This window comes from Phascolarctos cinereus, unplaced genomic scaffold (genome assembly GCF_003287225.1).
Source record: "Phascolarctos cinereus isolate Bilbo 61053 unplaced genomic scaffold, phaCin_HiC Scaffold_726;HRSCAF=1367, whole genome shotgun sequence".
Lineage (NCBI taxonomy): Eukaryota > Metazoa > Chordata > Mammalia > Diprotodontia > Phascolarctidae > Phascolarctos > Phascolarctos cinereus.
In genome coordinates, this window is record NW_027556098.1 from 216,372,240 (window position 1) to 216,397,620 (window position 25,381).

The 25,381-nt window shown below is 37.8% G+C and overlaps 1 protein-coding gene across 2 annotated transcripts in view; it reads right to left on the bottom strand.

The window, feature by feature from the left end:
• Positions 1-14,611, bottom strand: part of PDK1 (pyruvate dehydrogenase kinase 1) — a 30,276-nt gene extending 15,665 nt beyond the window's left edge. Inside the window, exons 1-8 of one of the 2 annotated variants that reach the window (XM_020990972.1) lie at positions 14,337-14,611; positions 11,329-11,470; positions 8,987-9,058; positions 6,349-6,533; positions 5,996-6,091; positions 4,693-4,770; positions 2,992-3,068; positions 911-1,009 (exon numbers count right to left, since the gene is read on the bottom strand). In XM_020990972.1, coding sequence (XP_020846631.1) covers positions 911-1,009; positions 2,992-3,068; positions 4,693-4,770; positions 5,996-6,091; positions 6,349-6,533; positions 8,987-9,058; positions 11,329-11,470; positions 14,337-14,511 — 924 coding nt within the window. In that variant the 5' untranslated portion in view covers positions 14,512-14,611. Of the gene's footprint in view, positions 1-910; positions 1,010-2,991; positions 3,069-4,692; positions 4,771-5,995; positions 6,092-6,348; positions 6,534-8,986; positions 9,059-11,328; positions 11,471-14,328 lie in introns of both variants that reach the window. The other variant, XM_020990973.2, reaches the window with a different exon arrangement.
• Positions 14,612-25,381: the final 10,770 nt, after the last annotated feature.

Below are 25,381 nucleotides of genomic sequence, written 5' to 3' on the forward strand. Positions count from 1 at the left end.
ATAGTTCTATCTGGAGATCTACAAATAACAGCAAAACATCAAAAGAAACTGATGAGTGACAAGTTAAATTTTGTCAGACATAAGCAAAATGAGTAAGAAAAGGTGCTATCATGACCTGCCAGAACACAACTTAAACCAATACTAACTTTGGCTGCAATTTTTTATTTGGAATAGAAGCATCTTGTACCCATGAATCATAAGGGCAGAACCACAAACACAACTGCTAGAGTAGTAAACCAGATAAACATCAACTATGTCTATATGGAAAGAACTGAGTGATACATAGGTTTTTTTTAAATCCCACAGATGAGAATACTCTCAAGGGTATCATCTAACACAAAGGAGTACAACAGACTATAAACTGTAAAACACACAAATGACTACAAACTCACCATACACTTTGAAGTTTCTTCCAATAATGGCAGCAAGCTGTGATGAGCCATCCACATTTCTCTTTTGAGGTGACTAGTCAGGTTTAGAGGGAAAGGTATATGGGGAAAGTTTCTTTACAAAAGCTAATTCATCTGTATTGGAATTCCACCATTAACAATAACAGTAACAACTCACATTTATGTAAGAGGTCTTAAGATTTATAAGGCTCAGAGCACCTGAATTAACCAGCCTATAGATCATATACAATTCTACATAAATACTCACACATTTTGAAACTGATTTGTCATGAATATCCCAGATTATTGTTGAAGTGATGTTATCTGTGTATTCTATAATACTTTTGCCTGAACTAGTGGGGTAATTCCACAGTTTGATAATGTTGGTATATGGCTACTGGCCAGAAGTGAAAAAATTTTCTTTCTGATTTAATCACTTATTTTAAATTTCACATCTTGAAATTAACAAACCTTTTTTCATTTTGGCATATCTAAGAACCAAATTTTTAAGCAGCAATTACCTTCACAGTTAAGTCCTCATTACCCAGTGTTACGTGAACCTGAATAGGAGGGTAAACACCTTTGTCGGCATGATGTTCCATAGTTGCTCTCATTGCATTCTGAAAAATATTAGTTATGTTAAAAGCTACAATTTTCCAAAACTCATAAGCTTCTTTGAAGTTTCTAATCCCAGTGAAGGAAAATAACAAATGGCTACAAATAACCTAGAGAATTCTCCTAAGTATTTTTAAAGGATCATTTTTTTTAAATTCATAAGAATTTTGAAAGGGAAGGACAGTCTTAGATTGCTCTCTATAAACAATAAATACACTTCTAAAACTCTTAAGAAGCCATGCTGAAGCAAAAAATTCTGCCAAAGAACTACTGTGTAATCATACTAGATAACTAGGTAAAAGAACTTTCCTCTCCTACATCAGATGTGTCAATACACTGTATTGTTTTGCTTTGTTTTGTTTTGGTTTTTTTTTGGGGGGAAGGTGCTAGGCAATGGGGTTAAGTGACTCGCCCAGGATCACACAGCTAGTAAGTGTCAAGTGTCTGAGGCTAAATTTGAATCAGGTCCTACTGACTCCAGGGTCAGTGCTCTATCCACTGCACCACCCAGCTGCATAGTTCCTGTCTTTTAGATAAGATCTTAAAATGTGCAAAAGAAAGAACAATTTTTTTTTATAAACAATGACTTCCAGAATAATCCTAATTCTAAACTATCGATTAAAGATAGGGATAAACAATTCAACAATAATGCACATTCCTAATCAATACCTAGATAGATCATGGCAACACACCCACATTTCCAAGTTTCCTCTATTTTCATCTTGTATTAGTCAGTTCTTATCATGTGCTTAGGAACAGTGTCTAGTTCTATATTTCACATAACATGGAAATAAGTGTTAATGAATAATTAAAAACATGTCTATTCCTTTTATCCTATGGAAATTAAACTATAACAGTAAATTTTTAAAATAGACTTTTAGTTTCAAGTGTTCTTAGAACACATACAACATATGCAAAAGATGAGTCCTTGACATTAAAATGGTATAGCAGAAAAAATTTAATTACATGAATGTCTCACTTATCTACCATCACTGTCAAGTGATATGTTCTAAACAAAACACCAAAACTTTATTCAAATGTGTTGATAGAAATCTTGGTAAAATATGTATCCTTATTTGGTTAAACAGAGCACATAGGGAAAAAAAAGTCTTTCTTGATGATTAGGGTCATCCTGGCAGCATGATTTACAGAAAGAACTTAAGAGTTTGGAATAAGAGGTTATAGGTTTATATCCCAGTTCACCTGTCACTTAACACAATCTCTCTGGACCTTGATATTAGCATCTATAAAATGAGAAGGCTGGACTAAATGATCTCAATGGGCCTTTCCAGCTCTAAATCCTATGAATCTGTCCATGCAATGGGAAGACCAATGAATGATCTGACTTTGAACACTGGCTTTCACACCTACCAGCTGCACAACCCTGAATCAATCATTTAACCTTTCTATACCTCAGTTTCCTCATCAATAAGATAAGGATAATACACTGTTCACTTCAAAGAGGGGTCACAAAGAAAGTACTTTGTAAACCTAGTAACTCTAGGTAAATGTCAGCTGATAATTAGCATTATCCATTACAATAGCATACCTTGTTTAGTTTTCTTGTCTCCTTTACTATTAGGCTTGGCACTAGTCACTTCTAACAACTGTCTATTTTATCTGTTGTTAAGAATCATTCCTTTCTCCCAAACACCTGGTCTTCCCTTCCCTATGTATAAGCTGTTAATTTTCTGCTTTTAATTTGCTATGGGTTAGAAACCAGATAATTAAGCTTACTAAGAATTAAGTTTTAAGTAAGAGTAAAAAACAACTGAATGAAAGGTTATATTTTTCTCACACTGTCCATTTCTTGAAGTCTAAGGCCATACCAGTCAGAACTACTGACTTTCAGATAAAGTGGAGTATTATTATATATTTTTAATGAAATTATATTTTACTTTTAAAGTGGCTTTCAAAATTAAGCAAGATTCCTTAAATTAAGGAAAAATCTAAGCATACATAGCTTATGTAATCCTACTTTACAAACCTTGAAAAGCTCAAACACCATGTGATAGAGATGTGATGGTACATAAACCACTTGCATGGGCTGTCCTGGTGATTTTGCTACAGAGTGGAAAAAGAAAAATGTAACTATGGAATTGGATCTACCCACACATCTTAAAAAGACAGTGTAATCAAGGAAGAAACATTTATTATGAAAGGTAATATTGTTTCTGAAGAGTTGTTATATAGCTCATTCTTCAGGGCAATAACGTTTGAATCTCCTTGCTCATGGAACTTACAACTGACAATGACAACACTGATAGTGTAGCAATCTCAAGGAACACTACAAAATAACCTAACAAAGTGGCTGTCCCCTACACTTTTTCTATTCCTCTGACTCTAATAAATTTCTTTAAAAGGCACTAAATATTCAAAATTATAGCATTTTGCTTTCCCAAAGAAAAGTTTTAAAGAGCTCAAGAAAACACAAACTTTCAGCTTACAGTTTTTTTGTTTTGTTTTTGAGGGTTGGGGTTTTTTTTGGCCAGTTCCCATAAATTCAGAAAGTACAAAAACAGGATATATTGAAAACAGCTCTCACTAAGGCAGAATTTTTCTATTCTTTTTCAGGTATTTACAAGTACCTTAGTCAAAAATGTTGTGTTACCTTTACTGTACTATGGGATATAATTTCAATATTCAAATGTTCACTAGGATCATGATGACAATAATTAGTCTGAAAATTAACAACAGGGTTGGGGAGAAAACAAAGGATTATGAGTCACTGTGGTTCACTATTCCAGTTCTGTCAATCAATGAGTGACATTCTCAAAAGATCAGAAAAAGGCTCTGGAATATGGGTTCAAATCCTACTTCCAACAAGAGCTGTGTGACCTAAAAAAGTCACTTAACCTCATCCACATTTGACTTTTCCAGTTCACACATCTCATATCAGAAGTAGGCTCTGAACCCAGATTCTTTGACTCAAGAGCCAGTATTTTTTCCGCTATGTCTTTTGAGAATCTCATTTGTTAACTGACAGAAGTGGAATAATAAGCCAAAGTGATTCATTTAAAAGTCACTTAACTTCATCTACAAAATGAGGAGGTTGAACTAGATAGTTTCCAGGTTCTCTTCCAGTTCTGCATCTATGATTCTATTTTCTAAGGAGGCAGGTCAGTACTTTTTGTGCCTACCTAGATTTCTTCATGTCACGAAGATTATATTTAACACACTAAAGTATCTGTTTACTTAAAGGCTGAAGAAGTTAACGACACTTGCAAAAATCCCTAAGTCACTTCTCTATTATCAATTCTGTAACTTCTCCTCCTACGTTTCCATGAGCACAGAGAGTTTCCTATGCACATGTTACAAAATCAGACTTAAAAAGAATTCCATCATCTCTAAGGTCCCTTCCAGCTCTAAATAAATGATCCAATGCCTATTTATTCTCTCTGAGTCTCAGTATCCTGATCTGTCCCTTCTATCTCTAAGTTCTCTGAAGCTATCGACTGATATTTACATTAGTTAACTTAAAAGAATTGCTGCAAAGGAAATATTCTGCAAGATGTAAATTGTTTTTAAATGTGAGCTGTTATGTATTTGTTTTACATAATCCAAAAATCTATGGCTCAATTAAGAGTAATAACTTTTATTTTACATATTCATAAAAAAAATCAATAAAACTCTCCTTATCATCTCTAACACTAACCATTAGTGAAAGAAAGGTGATACACAGTCTTACCATTTAATTCTTCAAGTTCTAGTTCTGGAGAATTAATGTAATACAAATCACAAAGACGCTTTGCATTTTCATAGCCATCTTGAGTAAATTAAAAAGGAAAATAAATACATTTAAAATTCATTTTCATACACTGAAGCAGCTGAACTGCTGCACCAAACAGGTCAAATTGATGAATAAAGTTTCTAAATTGTTATAATCAACTATTTCTGGCTCTATTTTGATGGGCTGAAAATCAAAATGAGAAGAATGCTTTTACTGAAAGGGTCCCAACCCATATGTGAGAAGTACTTGGAATATATTTTTACAAAATTAATTACTGGTACATTCTACAAAATACAATCATTTTGTTCATAGTATGTTTGTTAAGCATGTATGAAAAAACAAAAAAGTATAAAAGTTTTAGTTATTTTTAACCCATCCTTAAAAAGTTTCTCTCCTAGACAAAAGATACACAGAAGTATATGCTGTGATTTCATTTTAAAAAGTTTTTGCTGCAGGAATTCATTATCAGATTGCTTAAGTTATGAAGATTATTTTTTCAGCTGATAACATGGTCAGCTGATAATTTCTGGAAGGAAGACACTAATGATAAAATTTCACCTGGGGACTAATCATCAAAGAAAAATGCTTATTTTATAAGGGCAGAATTAAGTTATAAAAAGTTACAATCTATATACTTGACTGTGACGCCACACATATTGACAAAATACTGTAGGAAATACAAACTACTACTCTTCATGCATTCTACATTCTTTCCAAACCAGATTATTTGCCATTTTCTGAACAAATCTGGTGCTTTACTGCCTGTCTGTAATGTCTACGATGACCTCCCCTATCACCTACACCTTTTGAAATCCTAACCATTCTTTAAGTATCAGCTCAAATACTACCTCCTTCATGAAGTCTACTAATTCTTCAACCCCAGCCAGAAGTGTTCTCTTCCACGAACTCTTATAGCATCTTGTTCATACCTCACTTATACATTTACCACAGTCTATTTTGTACTATAGTTATTATCATCACTAATAGCTTACAAACACTTTGAGAGCAGGGGTTGTGTCTTATTTATCTTTTTTCTCCCAGTGCCTAGTACATTAGCCTGTACAGGATAAGCATTATAAATGTTTGCTGAATGATTATATAATACATCAGTCTTTAACAAGGTAAACTTACTTTGTAATCCTAATATTTGCTACTTGCTAAATTTTTCCATGTATTACAAATAGCTAACATCGTATGTAGCTAGGAAGTAACACCTTTGATTTCTACATATCTTTTACAATATAAATTCAGAGGAAATTACCTTTAATAACTTCAACAACATTACAATTTGGATTAATGCTTCCAATGTGTTTTCGGTGAGTTGAACTTCCTTTTCCTTTTCCACCAAACAGTAAGGCTACCCAAAATAAAAAAATTAAAAAGTTAAAATAGTTAAATACTATATTTCAGTCTTAGAGTTTTCTTCTCTCAGTAGATCTTAAACAGGAAGATATAAGTATTTTCTATAAGTATTAGCATAACCACTTATATTCACTAAAAACTGAATTGCTGCATGTACTTAGCTGATGTTGCTGATGGGCATGGAAGCAAATGAATAATTTGCTACTGTGTTTCACTTTAGTTTTTCTCCTCTCTTCGCTCCTAGATACTTACAGTGCTGATTGAGTAGCATTCTGATTGAAATTCGACTCATGTAAAAACGATCCAAAAAATACTGTACATTCTGGCTGGTCACTGGATCTACACCAAAGCTTTCCTTGTATTCAATCACACCCTGAGCCATGGTAGGAATGACATCATTATGACGATTCCGGATTCTTATAACAGTATCTGTAAAGCTAAACAAAATACACCTGTTAGACTGGTCCTACATTTTATAACTTCTTTTTAAAGTAACAAAATAAGCTGAACTAACAGGAAAGGGAAACAGAAATCCTCAATTTCTACATAGAATAGATATAAAAAAAACAGCATCAGTGCATTTTTTGGGTGGTAGTTTACCAATATATCTTAGCACAAAGTACAACCTTTCAATGAGTTCAAATTTCACATTCTGATCCACAATTATCAAAACTATACAGCTGCCAAAAATAACTTCCTTAAAGCCCAAGTCTAACCATGTCATTCCATTGGTTTAAAAACCTTCACTGGGGGGCAGCTAGGTGGCACAGTGGATAGAGCACTGGCCCTGGAGCCAGGAGGACCCGAGCTCAAAACTGAACTCAGACACTGGACACTTACTAGCTGTGTGATGCCAGGCAAGTCATTTAACCCTGACTGCCTCACCAAAAAAAAACAAAAACAAAATCTTTCACTGGCTCCCTATTACCCCTGCCCCCCCCACACCGGATAAAACATAAGTCTGTCATAGGCCAGGCATTTAACCCTTCACAATTTGGCTTTCATTTACTTTTGGGGGTCTATTTTATTACTCCTCTTCACATGTTCTGTGTTTCAGGCAAACTAGTCTATTTACTGTTTCCCAAACATGGCATTGCATCACTCATGTAAATGTCATTGCACAAAGTACCTCATATAATGTACCTCCACACCTGGATTTAGAATCCCTTCAAGAGACTGAGCACCATTATCTTAAAGATGATATTAAACATGCTATTGTGCCCTGCACAAATTTGATCACAATGAAAAAGTCCGAGTCAATATTTAGAGTCTTGGTACAAAGATACAGTAGTCTAGGCTAAGTTTTGGCCATTCCCCAATCCTTTCCTCACTCTCTTCCTTCCCTGCCTTCATCCTCATGGTGTTAAATTGGTAGAATGAATGAAACAGTACTGTCTAAGTCAAGGCTCAACTCAGGCACCATATCCTAAAAGGATCCTTTCCTGATCTTCTTAGGTATTAATGCTCTCTCTTGTGCCTTCAAATTATCATGAAGATTCTTATCTTTGTTTACATGCATTTGCATCCCACTGCAAGAAGAACCATAAGCTGCCTTAGGGAAGAAATACTTCTTCATCCAGTCTTTGAATCTTTAGTGTCTAGCACAGAATTTACACATGGTAAGAGACTAATAAATGCTTGTTAGCTTTGAAGTCTTTATCTAGCATTCACTGCAAGCATGGTACTACAGGGATGCTTCTGGAGTATGATCAGACAAAGGCTTTGTTCTTAGTCAATGGTGAAGCAAGATAAAGGCAATTCTCACTACTACAGTATTGGAAACTGTTGTTTATCTAGAGCAAAAAATTATGTATGCTGAACAAATATCATTTCATTCATTCTATTATGTTAACACTATGCAGATGAAGGCAGGGAAGGGTATGGATTAGTAAAGGAGGGGGAGGGGTGAGAGAAACGGCTAAAGCTGAGAATGGGCTACTACATCCTTATGCCAATAGTTTAAATACTGACAGAGGCCTGTACATATATGAGCAAATTTGTGGTGGGCACAAAAGTCACGTTAAAGATGATGCTTAGAACTAAGCTCAGTTAAGAAAAGATTAACAGAAGGAGTGTCAAAGAAAGATAGTTATTTTAAAACATATTACAAATACATTTTAAATCTAATTTTATGTTCTACATAACACGTTGTGTTAAAATAGCATTTCCAAACTATCTGGCACTCCCCTTAAAAAATCAGTTCATAGGAAATTCTAATATGCATAATCAAAATGGTTCAATGAGATAGAATTTTAATGGAATTTGTTTACTAAAAACAATAACAGAATTTATAGCTCTAAATTAGTACTGTCTCTTTCAAAGCACTGGGAAGCTGATACCCAATACTTATTCTTTCTGTCTTTCAAAAATTAAAACTGTATACCCAACTTGACCATCCTTCTTATCAACTAGACTTCGAATGGCTTTTATTTTCAAAAATCATAGTAAGTCTTTATCCTTTATTTACCATTAACCATATTCAAAAGTATGTGCCACAAGTTCTAAAGGCAATTCTAAAGCAGAACTTATTTTAAGCAATGACAGCATTGTTGGACTAAATGTACAGCCTCTTGTCTTTGAAAGGGACAAGACTCTTTCAGATGTGTGAATGCTAGCGTATTTTTTTTAAGCAAATAAGTCACATAACTTAACAGGAGGCAAGCCAAAAGGTGACAGAGAATATTAACAGTGGGAAGAAAACTTAGTTAAGCCAGTGTGACCTCAAAGAGTTAATAAACCCTCTAAACCTCCCCCCCCCCCAAAAAAAACCCCCTGCTTTTTTCCATTAACAAAATTAGGTCCGATGTATTTGCTTTTCAGAATAGCGTTTAGAGGACTGAAATTAAACAGTAAAGGGCATTACAGGGAATGGGATCAAGAATATACTTACTTATAAACAGCTTTAGCATCTTCAGCACTTTTATGCTTAAAATCAAGGAGCTCCTGTAGACTCTGAATGTACCTAAATGTAAGTCCCCAAGTTAAATTTGAACATATTATTTTCCAAGACTTTAATTTGGAAAAATATTTCAAATGTATTTTTAATATCACCTTTTGGTCAGGAACAATACTACGGTGTCACATTAGCAGTACATTAATTGCTGAAGAGATACTTTTTATATTTACTCAAAAGCTAGTCTACATTCCCTCTTTCTGACATGACATTATTCAAGAATCTTTAAGATCTCATCCTACTATGTTTTTTCCCTTAAATTCTATGTCTTCACTCTAAGTAACTCTGGGACATGTCTTTAATTCAAAAAATGGTGGTACAGTTCAACTGTACATTTGACTGATGAGTCAAGAGACTTAGATCTTAGCTCTGCCACCAGCCTTAGTTTCTTAATCTGTAAACTGAGGTGGCTGGACTAAGTAGGCCCTTAAAAGCTTTCCCAAAATGAAAATTCCAAAAATCTAACTCAAATGTCTTAACTCTAAAACTTGCAATTTTGCAATGTATGTGATCCTCTAACAGAAGGTAAACATAAATTAATAATAATAAAACCAAGGTTTTTTTTATTTACTTAGCATTATAAGAAAGCTGTTAATACTTGAAATAGTCAGTATTGCACTTCTAAAAGAGAGGAAGATATTACTCAAAAATGAGGAAAATGAGAAACAGGAAAGCTATTTAATTTTTTCAAGGTAATAAAATTATAATTTTTCTGAAAGTTGTAAGATTAGTACTCAAACCACTGTACTATAGTCTATTCTTGATTAAAAAGAACAGTTAGTTATACAGTGCCATGAAAACTTCTTCTTCCCAATCCCCACTGGTCTCAAATTGTATGAAAGATCAAGCAACAAAGATGTCTTAGGAAATACCTGTACAACTGTATTTGTTTTTAATGTGTTCCTGAATGCATGTGTCTGACTGAATTCCAAAGACATACATTCTGTTGTTTAGTCAATTAGTAATGTCTGACTCTGTGACTCCATTTGGGGTTTTCTTGGCAAAAACACTGGAGTGGTTTGCCACTTCCTTCTCCAGCTCATTTTACAGATGAGGAGACTGAGGCAAACAGGGTTAAGTGACTTGCCTAGGGATACATAGCTATTAAGTGTCTAAGATGGCATTTGAATTCAGCTCCTCCTGATTCCAGGGCCAGCACTTTATTCACTACACAAATCCTTAGGAATTTGTTCTGTGAAGCTTGGATTCAGTTAAAGGACCACACTTGAGGATGTATGTGGCCTTGAGACCACAGGTTCCTCATCCCGTGGTTCAGTCATTTCAGTATATGTATGTATGTGAATATAGATTACATATATATTTTTCAGACATAGAAATATATGTTCAATACATACAAATGCATATATTCGGTATGCACACAAATTTATTCTATATTAATCATCCCATATCTTCTGTCTAAAGGTATATATAACATGGAATAACTTTTTAAACATGAGATGTACTATTTTGACTGCAGCACATATTTCAGGCATGAAATTCCTCAGAAATATTTCAGCTTCCTTCTCTAATTCATAATCATTTTGTGCTTAATCAAATCTGTAATAGTTTAATGCTTAAAGCTGTACTGCCATTTAAAAAAATTAATGATTATGCTAATTTTGATCCACTTGTTTCTTTTGTGAACTTAAAAAATGGATATGCAAGAGCAGATTCTCTCATAGAAGTATAATTTCCACAAAGGAAAAAAAAATTAGAATCTCTTAAAATAATAACCATAATCAAGGAATAAAATTTGGTAACTAAATTATTTTTCATTCAAAATTTATCTTGGCCAACTCTTTTGTTAAATGTTTACAATGCTTAAGAAATAGCAATAGTGAAGACAGACAAGGACAATTACTTGAAACAGCACAGCAGTTAATAAAAAGATTATGACCAATTTTTTAAAATGTGGTTTATAAAACTGATGTTTTCACAATTGGATCAATACATTTGTTAAAAATGTGTGCTTTTAAAATACATTTACACATACTGATTGCATTTGTTTGAATTTTAGAGTGTTAAAAAATCATTCTTGTGAAATTTAACAAAAAATAAATCACAAGCCATACTTAACTATGGCACCTGCTTTTCTGTGCAGTACTGCTTCTTTCAAAGCAAAGAATAGCAATGTCTAGGACTTAGGGAACAAATACATACATCACAAATAAGGACTGCTTATAATTGTGGTAGTCCAATGAAGATTAACAAAAAGACCATGTTTAATGTAAGGTAAAATATTCTCCCCTGATACTCCAAAAACAAGATAGGATTCTTACCAACTCTGTACCAGTTGAACCGAAGGTGTTCTTAGAAGATTATCTGGAAGGAGACTTATTTCTTTCATTATGTTTGCCAATCTCACTGGCAACTCCTGCCGCAAAAACATAAACGAAGTCTTTTCACATGCATTCACAGATCCTGAAACCAAAAGGAAATGGAAATCAAAATGGAAGTGTGAAGGAAATGAGATTCCATAAGTACAAAACTATTCCTCCACCAAAAGTTGCTGTCACATTCTGTCTTTGTTTCTAAATGGTTAAATTCTGAAAATATCTGCTTACAAAATTACCATATTGTTTGAAAACTGAACCTTAATGGAAACAAGGAAATATGTAAGAGAAAGAAAATCATAAGTCTTCAAGATCAAGTCAAGTCTAACTAGAAAGAAGTGTAGTTTTACTAAGAAAAAAAACAAAGTTCCCAGTGACTAGCTCTTTGCCCTTTACCATTTTACCATGACAGCTCACTGACTTAAGGAATCTCAATAATGACGTAAGATAAATAACTACCAACATACTCTTAAATGTCTAGCAAACATTCCATTCAAAAGAATGGTTTCTTGATTCACTATCCAGGTAAAAAAGTTTGGAGTCCTGCTGAAGGAATTATAGGATTCTGTAATCTGAAGGGGAAGATGAGTCCAGAAAATATGCATTCTTCCGCTATAAAAAAATTAGACTAAATATACTGATTAAAGTATTCTGATGGAAGCCATTACTGTGCTTTTGTGTTCACTTATATTACACTATAACGGGATCAGTAGGTCCTACACATACTGATAACTGTAATTAAAATACCAAAAACAAGAGGGTTTTTTTAAGTAAGAATGCTTCATTACCATACCCTACTTTGTAGCCACTCAGACTAGTGATGAAACTCTTTTCTCTCTCCCTTGAAGATACTATAGATGCTCTGAAATTTCCTATGATTAGTAGAGAATAAACTGTCTTTTATCCTGTTTCTCTATTCTAAAATATCAATATCTAGATAGGAAATACATAAAATAGTCCATTTTGATTAAAATTAAATATGGCAACTTTTTAATAATTATAGCTACCATACCCATTTTAAAAGCAAGTTTTTTATTATTTCTTAATCTTAACTCATTTTTTAGTTGCATGTTCTTTTGATACAGTAAACCCATTTTTGAAAAAGTTAAGTGACTTGTCCTAGAGGTCATGCAATTAGTGGGAGAGCTAGGACAGAACCTGTTTCTCCTTACTCCAAGAAAAGTACTTTTCCCACCACAATGCAATACTTCTTCATACCACACTTGTCTCAAAAACTTTAAAGAAAAACACTTTCTCCTAAAAGTCAGCTTTGGTGGATACCATAGCAATGATCATGTCTTAACTATCAGAGCAACTGTTTCAAATTACAAATAAAAATAAAAACATAGGGAGGTTTTCTAGGCAAAAGAAACAGACCTCATAAACTAGGAGGAGTCTTTATTTTAAAATAATGAAATCATCAATATTATGCTATGGGTGTTCTACTAGGACACTGCAATGAATCCTGATAGCAAAAGAAGTAAATTATTGTTCCCAAGCATCACAAGTGAACAGTGCTTTTTTCCAAAGATTTGGAGTTTTCTACTTCTCTTTTTCTACCACCTTCAGGAAATCCCGAGTTCAAACAGGACTTCAAAAACTTACTAGCAGCCTGGGCAAGTTAATTAACCTCTGTTTTCCCTTGTTTCCTCATCTGTAAAATGGAGATAATAACAGCACCCATCTGCAGGGTTGTTGTGAAGATCAAATGAGATAATAATTGTAAAGTGCTTAGCACAGTGCCTGACACACAATAATCACTATACAAACATTAACTATTGTCATTAATATTAATTGGTGTATGTTTCACTTTGTGCAAGAAGGCAATAAACAAACTAAATCCCAAAGGCTTTTTAAATGCAACCACCTCTTTCATTTTTTATAACCTGCTAAATATCTTACTTGGGATAAACTTTAAAAAACCATCAATTTGAACAGGAAGAAAACTAGACTATAAATTACTTAAAAGCAGTCACATGAGTCCAGCAGCATTTTGTGTTTGAGTAGTTTATGTATGCTCAATATCTGTTTAAAACTAAAACACTTCCCCTGAGTTATCAACATTTATCAGTCCATAAACATTTACAAAGCACCTATTATGTGCCAGGCCCTGTTCCAAGCAGTTTTACAATTATTAATCTTCATTTGATCCTGGGGTATTTAAGCACTGGAGAGACAAAGAAAAGCTCCAGGAGCTCATGGTCTAATTAATCTCAATCCCTAGAAATATATGATTCTCTTTCAAGAAAAGGAGCAAAATGTGTTTTCATTCACAAGTCTAGATGACCAGTTGCTTCGTAAAAAAAAAAAAATGAACAGTAATCTTGGGATAAGAAAAATTCTACACCAACATAAAGCAGCAACAGATATCATAAATTAATAGATTAAGGGCTTTGTGCCAAAATGAGAATTTATTATTATTCCTCCCTCTTGTTGCATATTACAAACACAACTGTGGCTTGTGTCTGAGATTTTGTCCACAACTGTGAATTCTAGTTACGTCAAAATTAAATAGATAAATTAAAAAAAACAAAAAACAAAAAACTACAGAACGAGGCCCTGAAATGCTTCCTTGTCTTCCCCCTCTCCAGCACTAGGTGATTTTTCTAACTCCTAGTTTTTATTTAAAAATGAGAAGTGCATTAGACAAAAGGCATGGAAAGAAACACTAGATGAGGATACAAAGGTAAAATAAGAAAAGGAGGGAAGGAGGCACTAGGAGATGGAGCTACCCGGACAGAGGGACGGACAGAGCCGGGTGCGGAGCGGGAGAGGCACAGACTCCAAGGACACAGACACGAGTGACATGGGCCGGGGGAGGCGGGGCAGACACGGACAGAGGGACCCCGAGCAGGAGCGGGCAGCAGCCTCCCCTCCTCCCGCCGCCCATCACGGGGACCCTCGGGGGAGGGGGGGATCGCCGCCTCCCCGGGCAGAAGCGCAAACCTGCTCACCGAAGTCCAGAAACTGCTTCATGGAGAGCGGGGATGGCGAGAAGCGCGAGTAGAAATCCACCTGGCCCGGGACGCTGCGCTCGCCGCCGGCAGCGGGACCCTGGTTTGGGCTGGGACCCGGACCCGGGCCCGGGCCAGCCGAAGCTGTCCATCGCAGGTATCTCATTAACCTCATAGTGAAACGCGTCCCAGGAGATGTCAAGAAACAGGAGACCCGAAACCGGGAGGCGCCATCGCGCGCGCTACTCCCGTCATCCGCAGCGCGTACGTGCGGAGGGAGGGGGGCCGGAAGAGGCGGAGCCTCGGGCCCATCCTGGCGCGAGGCACCTGAGCAAGGGAGCCGAGCGCCCCGCCCCCAGGAGGGGAGGGAGGGTGGATCCCGGCGTCGCCCCGCCCCTTCTCGTCTAGGGCACAGAGCGCGCTCTCTTTGTGTCTCCAAACCAGAGGCACTTGCTGGGACTGGAAAGGGTCCGCCTTCCACCTTCTCCAGGGCTGCCCGAAGGGGCGCACTGTGCTTTGCCCCAGACATGGAGTAAGGTGAGGGAGAGGGGTCCGCAGAGAAAATCCCACTCCTGAATAAGCCCGGCAGGGCTAGGATGCGGGTGTTTTCCCGCCACGTGCGCGGTTCGCCTTCCCCTGCCCCCCTCCCCATCCAGCCACCCAGTGGGGTCCCTTTGGCATTAATCCCACCTTGCTTCCCCTAGGACCCCCCTCCCCCCCCCCCGCCTTCAGAAATGCACGGGAAGATGAATCCACACATGCATGCCAAGACCTGTTGCCAATGTTATTTGCATATGGGATGGATGGGGGCGGGATGGGGAAGACAGGTTTATAATCCTTGTATTCAGTTATTTGAAAGGGCTGCTCTGTGGTATGCAGGAATTAGAGTTACATTGATAGACTCTCCAGAGAGAACTGAAGTGGAAGTTAATTCATTCGACCAGCTTTTACGTGCCTCCTGTGATTACTTCCAATTTTACACCGTATATGTTTTATGAATACATTGTTTGCAAGTTGTCTCCACCATCGGAATGGAAGCTCATTGAGGGTGGTGACCATGTTTTTGCCTTCATTTGTATCTCCAGAATTTAGCACACAGCCCAGCACATAGATGCTTGTTGACTAAAAGTCAAGCACTGTGCTAAATCCTGGGATACAAAGGGTTAAAAAAAAAAGCCAGTCACTGCCCTTAAGGATGTTACTTTCTATTGCACAGAAACAACATAAAAATAAACACAAAGTATATACAAAGTAATTTCTGGAGAGAGGGCACCGGGAAATAAGGGGATCTAGATAAGTCTTCTGTAGTAGATGGCTCTTCAGTTGAGCCTTGAAGGGAACTACCTATTGTAAGAGACAGAGAGAAAGAGCGAGTGCATTCCAGGTGATGGAGAAACCTGACTGAGACCAGCTCCCATGAAGTTTAGGTCATGGAACATTAAGCACTTACTAAAAAGAGACTGACTTAGCCATAGTAGGAAAAAGAGATACATGATATTCAAAGGTGATAGTCTTTGATTCATCTGAGTGGAGCTCCCCTGCCACTGAGTTGCCCAGGGTTGTGTCCCAGCTAAAGCAGTTTCCATGACTTCTAATTGCCAGAAGGATCAAAAGAAAACTCCTCTGTAAGGCATCTGAACCCCTCTACAACCTGGCTCCAACCTTCTTTTCTAGACATAATGTACTTTATTTCCTTTCTTATTGTGTACCCCAGCCTATGCGGCCTGGTTGTTGCTCCATATGAAGATTTATTCTCCCTTCTCCATCGTTTCCACCATGTCTGGTGTTGTAAGAGACATCTACCAACATCCTCCTTGTCACCTGGAATTGGTCCAGAGAACTAAGGCTCAGGCTGTTAATTGTTTTCTCAGTCATCTGAGTAGAAAAAAAAAGCCATAAGGAGCTCCAGTGGGGTCCTGATATGTGATCCTGCACTTTACTAATATTAGGCAGCTGTTTGGAGGATATATAGGAGAGGGGAGAGATGGGGGAAGCCGGCATTCAATATTGAAGTTGTCTCACTCTGCCTTTCTCACCCTCCACTCCCATCCTAAAAGAGGTTGGCATGTGTGGCATTATATTTGGGCTAATAAAAAGGGAATCTGAAGCACAGGGGCTAGGGGATGGAGGAAGGAAGGAATCATTTCACAATTGTACCAGAACTCAGGTCCTTCCTTTCTTTATTCCACTAAATGTAAGTAAAAAAAACAGCAAATTCTTCTGCCACCACAGAATGAAATACCTTTGACTCCTCTCTGCTTCCCACCTCTCTCATTTCCTGAATCTAGGTGGCTATCCAGCCAGCACCCCCACTAATGTTTTAATTGACCGTTGTACCTTTAGAACTGGAAGCCTTGGAAAAAAGGCTGTAAGGATTATTATCTGTTTCCTCTATGATACTCCCTAGATTCTCAGTTTGGAGAAAAATCCATATTTTAATGGGGGACTTTGCTCTCCCCAACCCAGGGCCATTTTTTTTTATTGTGACATAACTGTCAGCCTCTGGTTCTGAACTCAGGTAAAGGGAAGGCCTAAGCAAACCCTGAAAGCCCTGATAAAATGCCCCAGTCTAATCTAGAAGCTGGTGAGGGCGTATGAATTGTTGCTCATATTATAGACTTTACAAGGACAGCAAGAAATGCTATACCAGGGTTGAAACCAGATCAAAATCAGTGTCCTAGAAGAGAGAATTCCAAGCATCTTTTGGTCAACAGGAAATATGAGCAGTTCCTCAACATTAAGCCAAAATATGGCCGCAACAAATTTGGAGGATAGGAGAAATGCTGTAGGCACACACTGAAGCCCAACTTTAAGTAATGTAATATAGCTGACAGATGGGGGGTAAGAAACAGACCAGCTGACATGGGATGGTCCAAAAGAAGATGGCTGTAGGGGCAAAAAGCATGAAGCAGCCCAGGAGGTAAAGAGGCAACCATAAATGGCTTCAGAGATCCCACCATCTCCAAGTGCATGCAATAAAAAAAAAAAAAAGCCAAAAGAAATTTAACTTTCAGTGAAATACAAATACAAAGATTGCACTATCTACTGTACATTGTATGGGTACGGACAATAATTAAAACAAGCTAATTGAACCTCATAATTAAGAAGGGAAAAATTAAATTCACCAATTAACAATGAATCAACAAATGTTCATTAATTGCCCATTGTGTGCTGAGTACTGTGTCATGCTCTGGTGATACAAATACAAAGAATGAAACAAACCCTACTTACAGGGAGCTTATATTCTAATAGGGGAGAGAACAAGGTTATGTGTCAATATCTTTATATTGTGAATAAATAAAATGTATGCAAAGTAGTTTGCACTAGCAACTGGGAAGATCAGGAAAGGCTTCATGAAAAGATGATTCCTTAGCTGCATTTTAGAAGGAAGAGAAGGACTCTATGGGGCAAAGATAAGAAGAGGGTGCATTCCAGGGATAGGCCAGTACAAAAGTAGAGATAGGAGATGGAGTCTCCTGTGTGAGGAACAAAGAGAAGGCCAGTTTGGCCAGTTTGCAGAGTGCGGATATGGGGGGAGGGGAATTCTAATAAAGTTGGAAAGATAGGTTTGGCCAGGTTATACAAAGTTTTTTAAAGTAAACAGAGAAGTGTATATTTTAATTCTAGAAGAACTAGAAAACCACTAGTTGATTAAGCAGGGAATTAATGTGGTCAGATCTGTGATTAAGAAAAATTAGTTTGGCAGCTGTGTGTAAAATGAATCACAGTAGAGAAAGACATGCGTCAAGAAGACCCAATTAAGAGGCTGTTAGAATAATCTAGGTGAGAGGTGATAAGGGCATGAACTAAGGTAGTATCTGTCTCTGAATGGAGACAAGAGGTCTGAAGCAAGAGATGTAGTGAAGGTAGAAATACAAGATTTGGCAACTGATTCAATATGTGGGGTGAAGGGGAATGAGTTGCAAATACCAAGGTTATAAACTTGGGTGACTTCAACAGAAATAGGGAAGCTTAGAAGAGGAGTAGGTTTAGAAGTTCAGTTTTGGACATGTTTAGCTTAAGACAGCTATTCTAAAAGGTTTAATGGGCAATTGATGATGCAGGACTAAAGTTCAGGGTAGATACAAGCATGAGAGAGAGAGAGAGAATCATCTGCATAGAGATGGTAGTTAAACCTGCAAGAACTGATGAGGTTACCAAGAGGGAGAAGATGATAGGGGCAGCTAGGTGTCAGAAGTAGATAGAGCAGGGGCCCTGGAGTCAGGAGGACCTGAGTTCAAATGTGGCTCCAGACACTTGATGCTTACAGCTGTGTGACCCTGGGCAAGTCACTTAACCTCATTGCCTAGCCCCCCCCAACCCAAAAAAAAAAGCAAAACAAGAGGGAAATGACCAAGGAAAGAACCTTGAGGTACATCCAAAGTTAGGGGGCATGATATAGATGATAAACCAGCAAAAGAGAATGAAAAAGAATATTCAGTCAAGTAGGAAGAGAACCAGGAGAGAGTAGTGTCATGAAAACTCAGAAAGGATTTTAGCATCATCCCTTTCCTCCTCCTGGTTCCCGGGTATTTTAGTGTATTTGGCTTTTGTTTGGATTGGTAGTTTGGAAATTTAGGTGGGTTTTTTTTTTGTTTGTTTGTTTTCCTAGAAGGACTGGTGGTAGAAAAGAGTAAAGGGAATTTGAAGGATTACTGATACTTGATCATAGAACAAAAACTAGTATGAAAAGTTCAGTTATATTTTTAATCACAAGTAGAAGAGGGAAGAATGGAATGTCTCACTACAAAAGCTTGCTATTTTTAACTATTGGGATTGGCTAGATTAGGCAATAAAATATGTATGATTCTAATGTGTTCCTGTGTTTAAAAGCTCTTTTGAATCCCACTAATTAAGAGACAGAGATGAGTATGGTACTTGAAAGTAAAATCTACTCATAGCTTTAATTCAATTTCAGTTTAACAAACATTTGGTAAGTAAGTCCTCAGCTAGGTGCTGACCATACAAAAATGCTAAAGGTGCCCTTGATAAGTTCACATAATACTGGAGGGACACAGCACATGATCATTAATAATAATTATGATATGAGTTATATTTTAATTACTTCCCAACATAATACTACTATTCCCTGAAACAATTCATTTCAGCAAACTATACTAACATAGCATAATGTGATATACAGGGTCCCTTGTTAAAATATTCTGGATGTCCAGGGATTCTCCAAAGTTAGGTGGATAGAGTGCTGGGCCTGAGGTCAGGAAGAACAGAATTTATATCTGGCCCCAGTCACTTAACTAGTTGTCTGACCCTGGGCAAGTCACTTAACCTATGTTTGCCAGAGTTTCCTTCTCTATAAAATGGGAATAATAATAGTACCTACCTCCCAGAGTTATTCTGAGGATCAGATGAGATAATTGTAAAGCACTTAGTATAGTGTCTAGCACATAGTACACACTAAATAAATGTTAGCTATTATTGTAACGTTTACGATTGGGTTCATTCCAAAGATGAGTTTTATCTACATATAAGCACGAATTAACTATATGCATTATTTATTCAATAATTAATTTAAAGTTTTTGTCCTCTGATCCCCTTTTTAATCCTTTCTGTAGCTTTTGAGATTGTTGGCCATCTTCTCCTGCATATTGCATACCTTGGGGATTTTCACGATACTGTCCTATTCTGGTTCTCCTCTCACCTATCTGTTTTTTCTTATTTAACTCCCTCAATAACCTTTGAAGACATTAGGGTTATGAAAGGACATAGCATCTTCTCCTCTTACTAGAATGTTAATTTTACATCATTAGATAGCCACATTCCAAGTGCTCAAATAAATTTATCTTCTTATTTCTCTGTTTGCACTTAAAAGTTCCTACTCAACTCTCTGCTTCTCACCATAGCCTCTCTAAATCTGCCCTCCCTCTTATTGTTGTACCAAGAAATCAGTGAGCGAGACCCAGATGTAATTTAAAGTGTGGATTTATTAGCATGCGGCTGCAAGGGGTATGCACACCCAAATCGAGCCGCCCTGATCAGGGGTTGAACTAGGGTTTATATGGAAAAGAGCATGGGAAAGAAATGCCAGGAACACTGATGAGGTAATCCAAAGGCGCAGGTGTCTTTGGGGGCTATGGATGGGAAAGTACAGGGAGTATACTGGACAGGGAGGGGAATGGATCTTTGGAGTCTGGCAGGAGGAAAAGTCCTTGGGCTGGCCAAGTACAAAACTCCTTGGGCTGGGCAAGGCACCCCTCTCCCTCTGTCTTGATGAGAGAATGCTCTGCAACAAGGGAAAGCTTTCTCACAACACAGGAACTTACTAAGGAATTGGGAGGCTTCCAGAGACACGATCTGAGGGTGGGAACCTGAGCAGCCCAGCTCTGTGTAGCTGTACCAGGGAGAGAGATAGGGATAGTGCTGAGGCCCATGCATGAATAACTGCTAGGCACAATGTCCTTGGGCTGGGGACTGGTTATCAGAGACAGTGTTTCTGAGACTAGGGAGAAATTGGGGCATAAGCACAAGCACAAGCACCTGAACACCCCATCATTACAGGTCAGAGATCACACAAACTAGACCAGGTGTCTCTGGTATAAACATAATTATCTAAAGCAATTATATTGCAAGCTTTCTTATCCATTTGCATTGGAGGTACGGGCTATGCTGAGCTATGCAAGAGTACATTTCACTATTATTTAGATTTAGGAGAAAAGAGGTCTGGGGCAAGATTAAGCAGTAATTTCTGCTTTCCATGACTTAAAGGGCCCTACTACCTAAATGGTAAAATAATGTTCTGTATTACATTATCACCTCTTGCCTTTCTCTTCTCCCCTTCCCTTCCTACTTACCTGTTGGGTAAAATAAATTTCTATACCCAAATGAGTGCGTGTGTATATATATATTCTTCCCCCTTTGAATGAGTTCAGATGAGAGAGGTTCAAGCATTGCTGTCCTCCATTTCCCCCTCCATTCTGCTCCATATCAAGCTATTATCTTTTCATAACTTTCTTGCACTGTTCTCATTTATTTTATCAATTTTTCCTCTACCAATCTCATTTGATTTTTAAACTCTTTTTTTGTTGTTTTTTATTTCCTCCAGGACTTCTTGTTGGGCTTGTGTTCACTTTGCATTTTTACTTGAAGTTTTGCGTGTAGCTGTTTTGACATCATTGTCTTCTGAGTTTGTGTCTTATCTTCACTGTCACCATAGTAGTTTTTTATGGTAATTTTTGTTGTTGTTGTTGTTTACTCCTTTTTCCATCCTATCACCTAGGGAAGTGAAAGGCCATTGTCCCAACCTTGAGGCTTCTTTGTGTTGCTATTTTCCAATCTAGTTCTGAGAGGTTGGCCACTACTCTTCTGATCTGCATTCTGATCCTTACCTAAGAAGGGTCTCTGATCTATTGCAGCTATAAGCATTATTGTTCCTCAGAGCCCCTGCTCCCTTGCAACTACAAATGCTTCTCTCTATCCTGAAACTATGATTTGGAAGTGAGTATGGCAATAAAGTTGTCAAATAATGTTCCATTCTATGTCCAGTATTAGCAGAGGGGTCCCTTGTAATCTTTTTCTGACCAGTCATGCAAACTCCTGTCTCTAGGCTGAAATTTCCAAAGCTGCTGCTGCTGCTGTCACTGCCATCTCCAAGCCAACAGCTGGTGTTGCCATCATGTGTACTCTTGGCCAGCCCCCATCCCAGTCTCACAGTCTTCTCCTCCTGACCTCTTAAGTTGTCTTAGGCTAGAAAAATACTTTTCCAGCCTTTTTTTGACTCTGCCACCCCAAAATGTGATTTGAGGCATTGAGGGGAATGTTAAGAGAGCTTGGCTACAAAGCTTCTGCTACTCTACCATCTTGGCTCTATCGCTAGGGTGATTCTTGATATTGGACCTGGCACTGGGACAGCCTGTATGGAAGAGGGATATGACCTCTTAACTGCCTTGCTACAAATGATCCTGCCTGACCTGGGATAAGATGGGTGACAGCAACGTCATCATCAGTCTTGTAGCCCTGATGTTCCTGGTGCTACTCCTGCTCATCGCTGCTACGTCAGGAGATTGACTGTAGTCTTCAGAGTTGGCATGAACTAGCACCTGACTAGATCATTAAGGTCTGGGACCCAGTCTTTCTAAAGCAAAGCCTGGGGCTTATGGTTTTTGTTCTGTTTTACATTATGTCGCTCCTTTAGGGGGCCATTACATTGTCTTTTGTTTTTTGAGAGGTATGTGTTGCTGTCTTCCCATTTTAATTGTTCTTTCCTTCTACCATGCTGTCAGTGCAAGGCTTCTCATGTCCCTAAGATGAGGATTGTCCAGTATTGGCCCTAAAACCATTTTAGTGTCACATTTGTGACTGCAAAACTCCTGTATGCCCAGAACAGATTAAAATGTAATTGGGAAATATTTAACAAAATAAATCAAAATGCAACACAACATAAATGATGTTAATTTGTGGCTTTGTAAATCAATATGAGAACCTCTGGGATCCATTTCTACTTGAGCTTGACACTACTCTTCTGGAATAACTTTGGGACCTTGCTACCAAGGAGTAGAGTGTGGGAGGAGCAATATCTGCCATGTAGGTTAGGCTAATTTTTTGTTAAAGGTAAGATCTTGACACTGACATAGCTTCCTGGTGACAAAATAGTAAAAAGCCCAGCAAAGGAAGAATAAATAGCACTTCTCTCAGGATTCTGACTGGAAGACCAAAATTTTCAATAGAAGCGGGGAAGATGTACCCAACTGAATCAATGCTATGTCCTTGCTTAATATCCTTTACCTTCATTGCCTAAGTAAACTTATGAAGTATGGCAAGACCTGTTTGTTGAGACTATTGTGGTGGGCTGGGCCTGATTCTGGGTTTGTCTGGTGCTTCTGATTCAGAATTAGAATGAAGTTAGACTGTCATAGACCATATAACAGATGGGTAGCTAGGTGATTAGATTGCTGGCCTTGGAGTTAGGAAGATGTGAGTTGGAATCCAGCCTAAGACACTTAATATCTCTGTGACCATGAGCAAGTCACTTAACTCAGCCTCAGCTTTCTCACCTCTTAAATGAGGATAATAGCTCCTGTTGTTGTTCAATTGTTCATGTCCTCGTGTGCTTCAGGACCCAATTTAGCGTTGTTTTTTTTTTTAACAAAAATACCATTTCCTTCTCCAGCTCACTTTACAGATGAGGAAACTGAGGCAAATTGTGACTTACCCAGGGTCACACAGTTAATAAGTGTCTGAGGTCACATCTGAACTCAGGAAGGTGAGTTTTCCTGACTCCAGGCCCAACACTCTATCCACTGCATAGCAGCCCCATATAGCATCTAGTTCCCACAGTTAATGTAAGGATCAACTAAGAAAACATATGAAAAGTGTTTTGCAAACCTTAAAGTTATCTTAAAGTTAGCTATCATTATTATTACTCGGACATGGTAGCTCCTTGAGATCCTCTCATCTAAATATGAGTAAATGTAATTACTACATGAGAAAACATCATTATCGGACCTGTCCCCTCACTTTTATCCTTCCCAGGTTCTATTTCCAAATGTGGCTGTAGCTATCCTAACTGACAAGCAGGGCTAGGCCAAAGAGAAGATTTTTACCCTGACACTTAGCTTTGCTGACTGTTATAAAAATGTCACTTGACATCGCTCACTTCAATGTAATCATCAAGTATTTATCTGCTCCATTTTCCCCATCATGGTGCCTGGCCTACCTTTACCCTGTGCTAAGCCAGTTTTCTTGCTAAGATCTGTGCGTTTACAACTTACTTCTCCTTAGACAGACAACTTAGCTGTTAATCCTTTTATTACTTTCCTGAGAGATAGGGACAAGTAGTAACAGCCACTCCACAGATGGTCTCAGTCAGCACTTCAGTAATACTCCCAAATTATAACAGCTGGATCAAACAACTTCCACATCTAAAAAAACCTATATTTATTTTAAGGTATGACAGAAGTAGAAACACCAATTTTCCATTTGGCCATAATCAGGAACCAAAGCAAACATCCATTTGTTTATTTATATAAACTCTCTTGAGGTCACAACTAAAGGGAGCTCCGAAGTCCCCCGGGGACTCATTTTCCCCACTAAGAACTGCCAACAGCAGGTCTCTTGACTTTGGTGTCAGAAAAACCTTTTAAAATCTTAATCCAAATGTCACCAAAGCTGACCAGACAGTGCCGTCCTCTAGGTATTAGGTAAAGTCCTCAAACCCAGAATGTTGTGTTTTCCAATCTGTTCTCCTTCTCCTTTGAGGGCATATAATCTAGAAACCTGTTTGTTAAACTGTCTTTTTGCTACCGTAGACCATCCTAACTATTAATTTCTTTATTGGTAGTTTTTACATTTTCCTCACGTTACAAAACACTCTAGAATCCATTAGCATTCTGACACAGGTTCTCGTGGATGCAAGATTCCTCTACTCCTTGAAGATAAACCAAGAAAGCATGGCATAATTTATCTTTCAGACAAATGCCAAGTTAAAAAAATTAATGAAGGCAATTATTTAGGACAGGTCAACAACTCAGTGCTCCTAGTATGTGACTTATTTTCATTTCGTTAAATTATTTGATAAACTATCATGACCTACTTCATATACTCTTATCATTCTAGAAAATGGGCCTACCAGCTATTACTTTTTACTCAGACTTGACGAACCATTTATTTCCTGCCTCTTTGCATTTGTACGATACATTCCCTTCATCTGGAACACACTCCTTGATTACCTTTTCCTCTTGGACTGTTTATCAGTATTTATTCAAGGCTCAGGTCAGGTGTAACCTCCCTGTTTCTCTCGCCTTTCTCTCCTCAGATATTCCCAGAACACTCTGATGACTCTTCTTTGCCCCCGTTGTTGCGTATCATGAATTATCATTATCTGTGCACATGCCATAGAGAGTGAAATGTAAATTTCTTGAAGACATGGACCACCTTCAGTTTTTGTCCTCACACCCCAATTACTTGGCACAGTAATACTCTTTGTGATCTCTCCTGCACCTGCCTCTTGTTCATTCCCTACCTTATATTGAACTTGTGCAAATTGTATCTGCCCAATAGAATGTAAACTTATTGAAGGGAGGGGCTCTTCC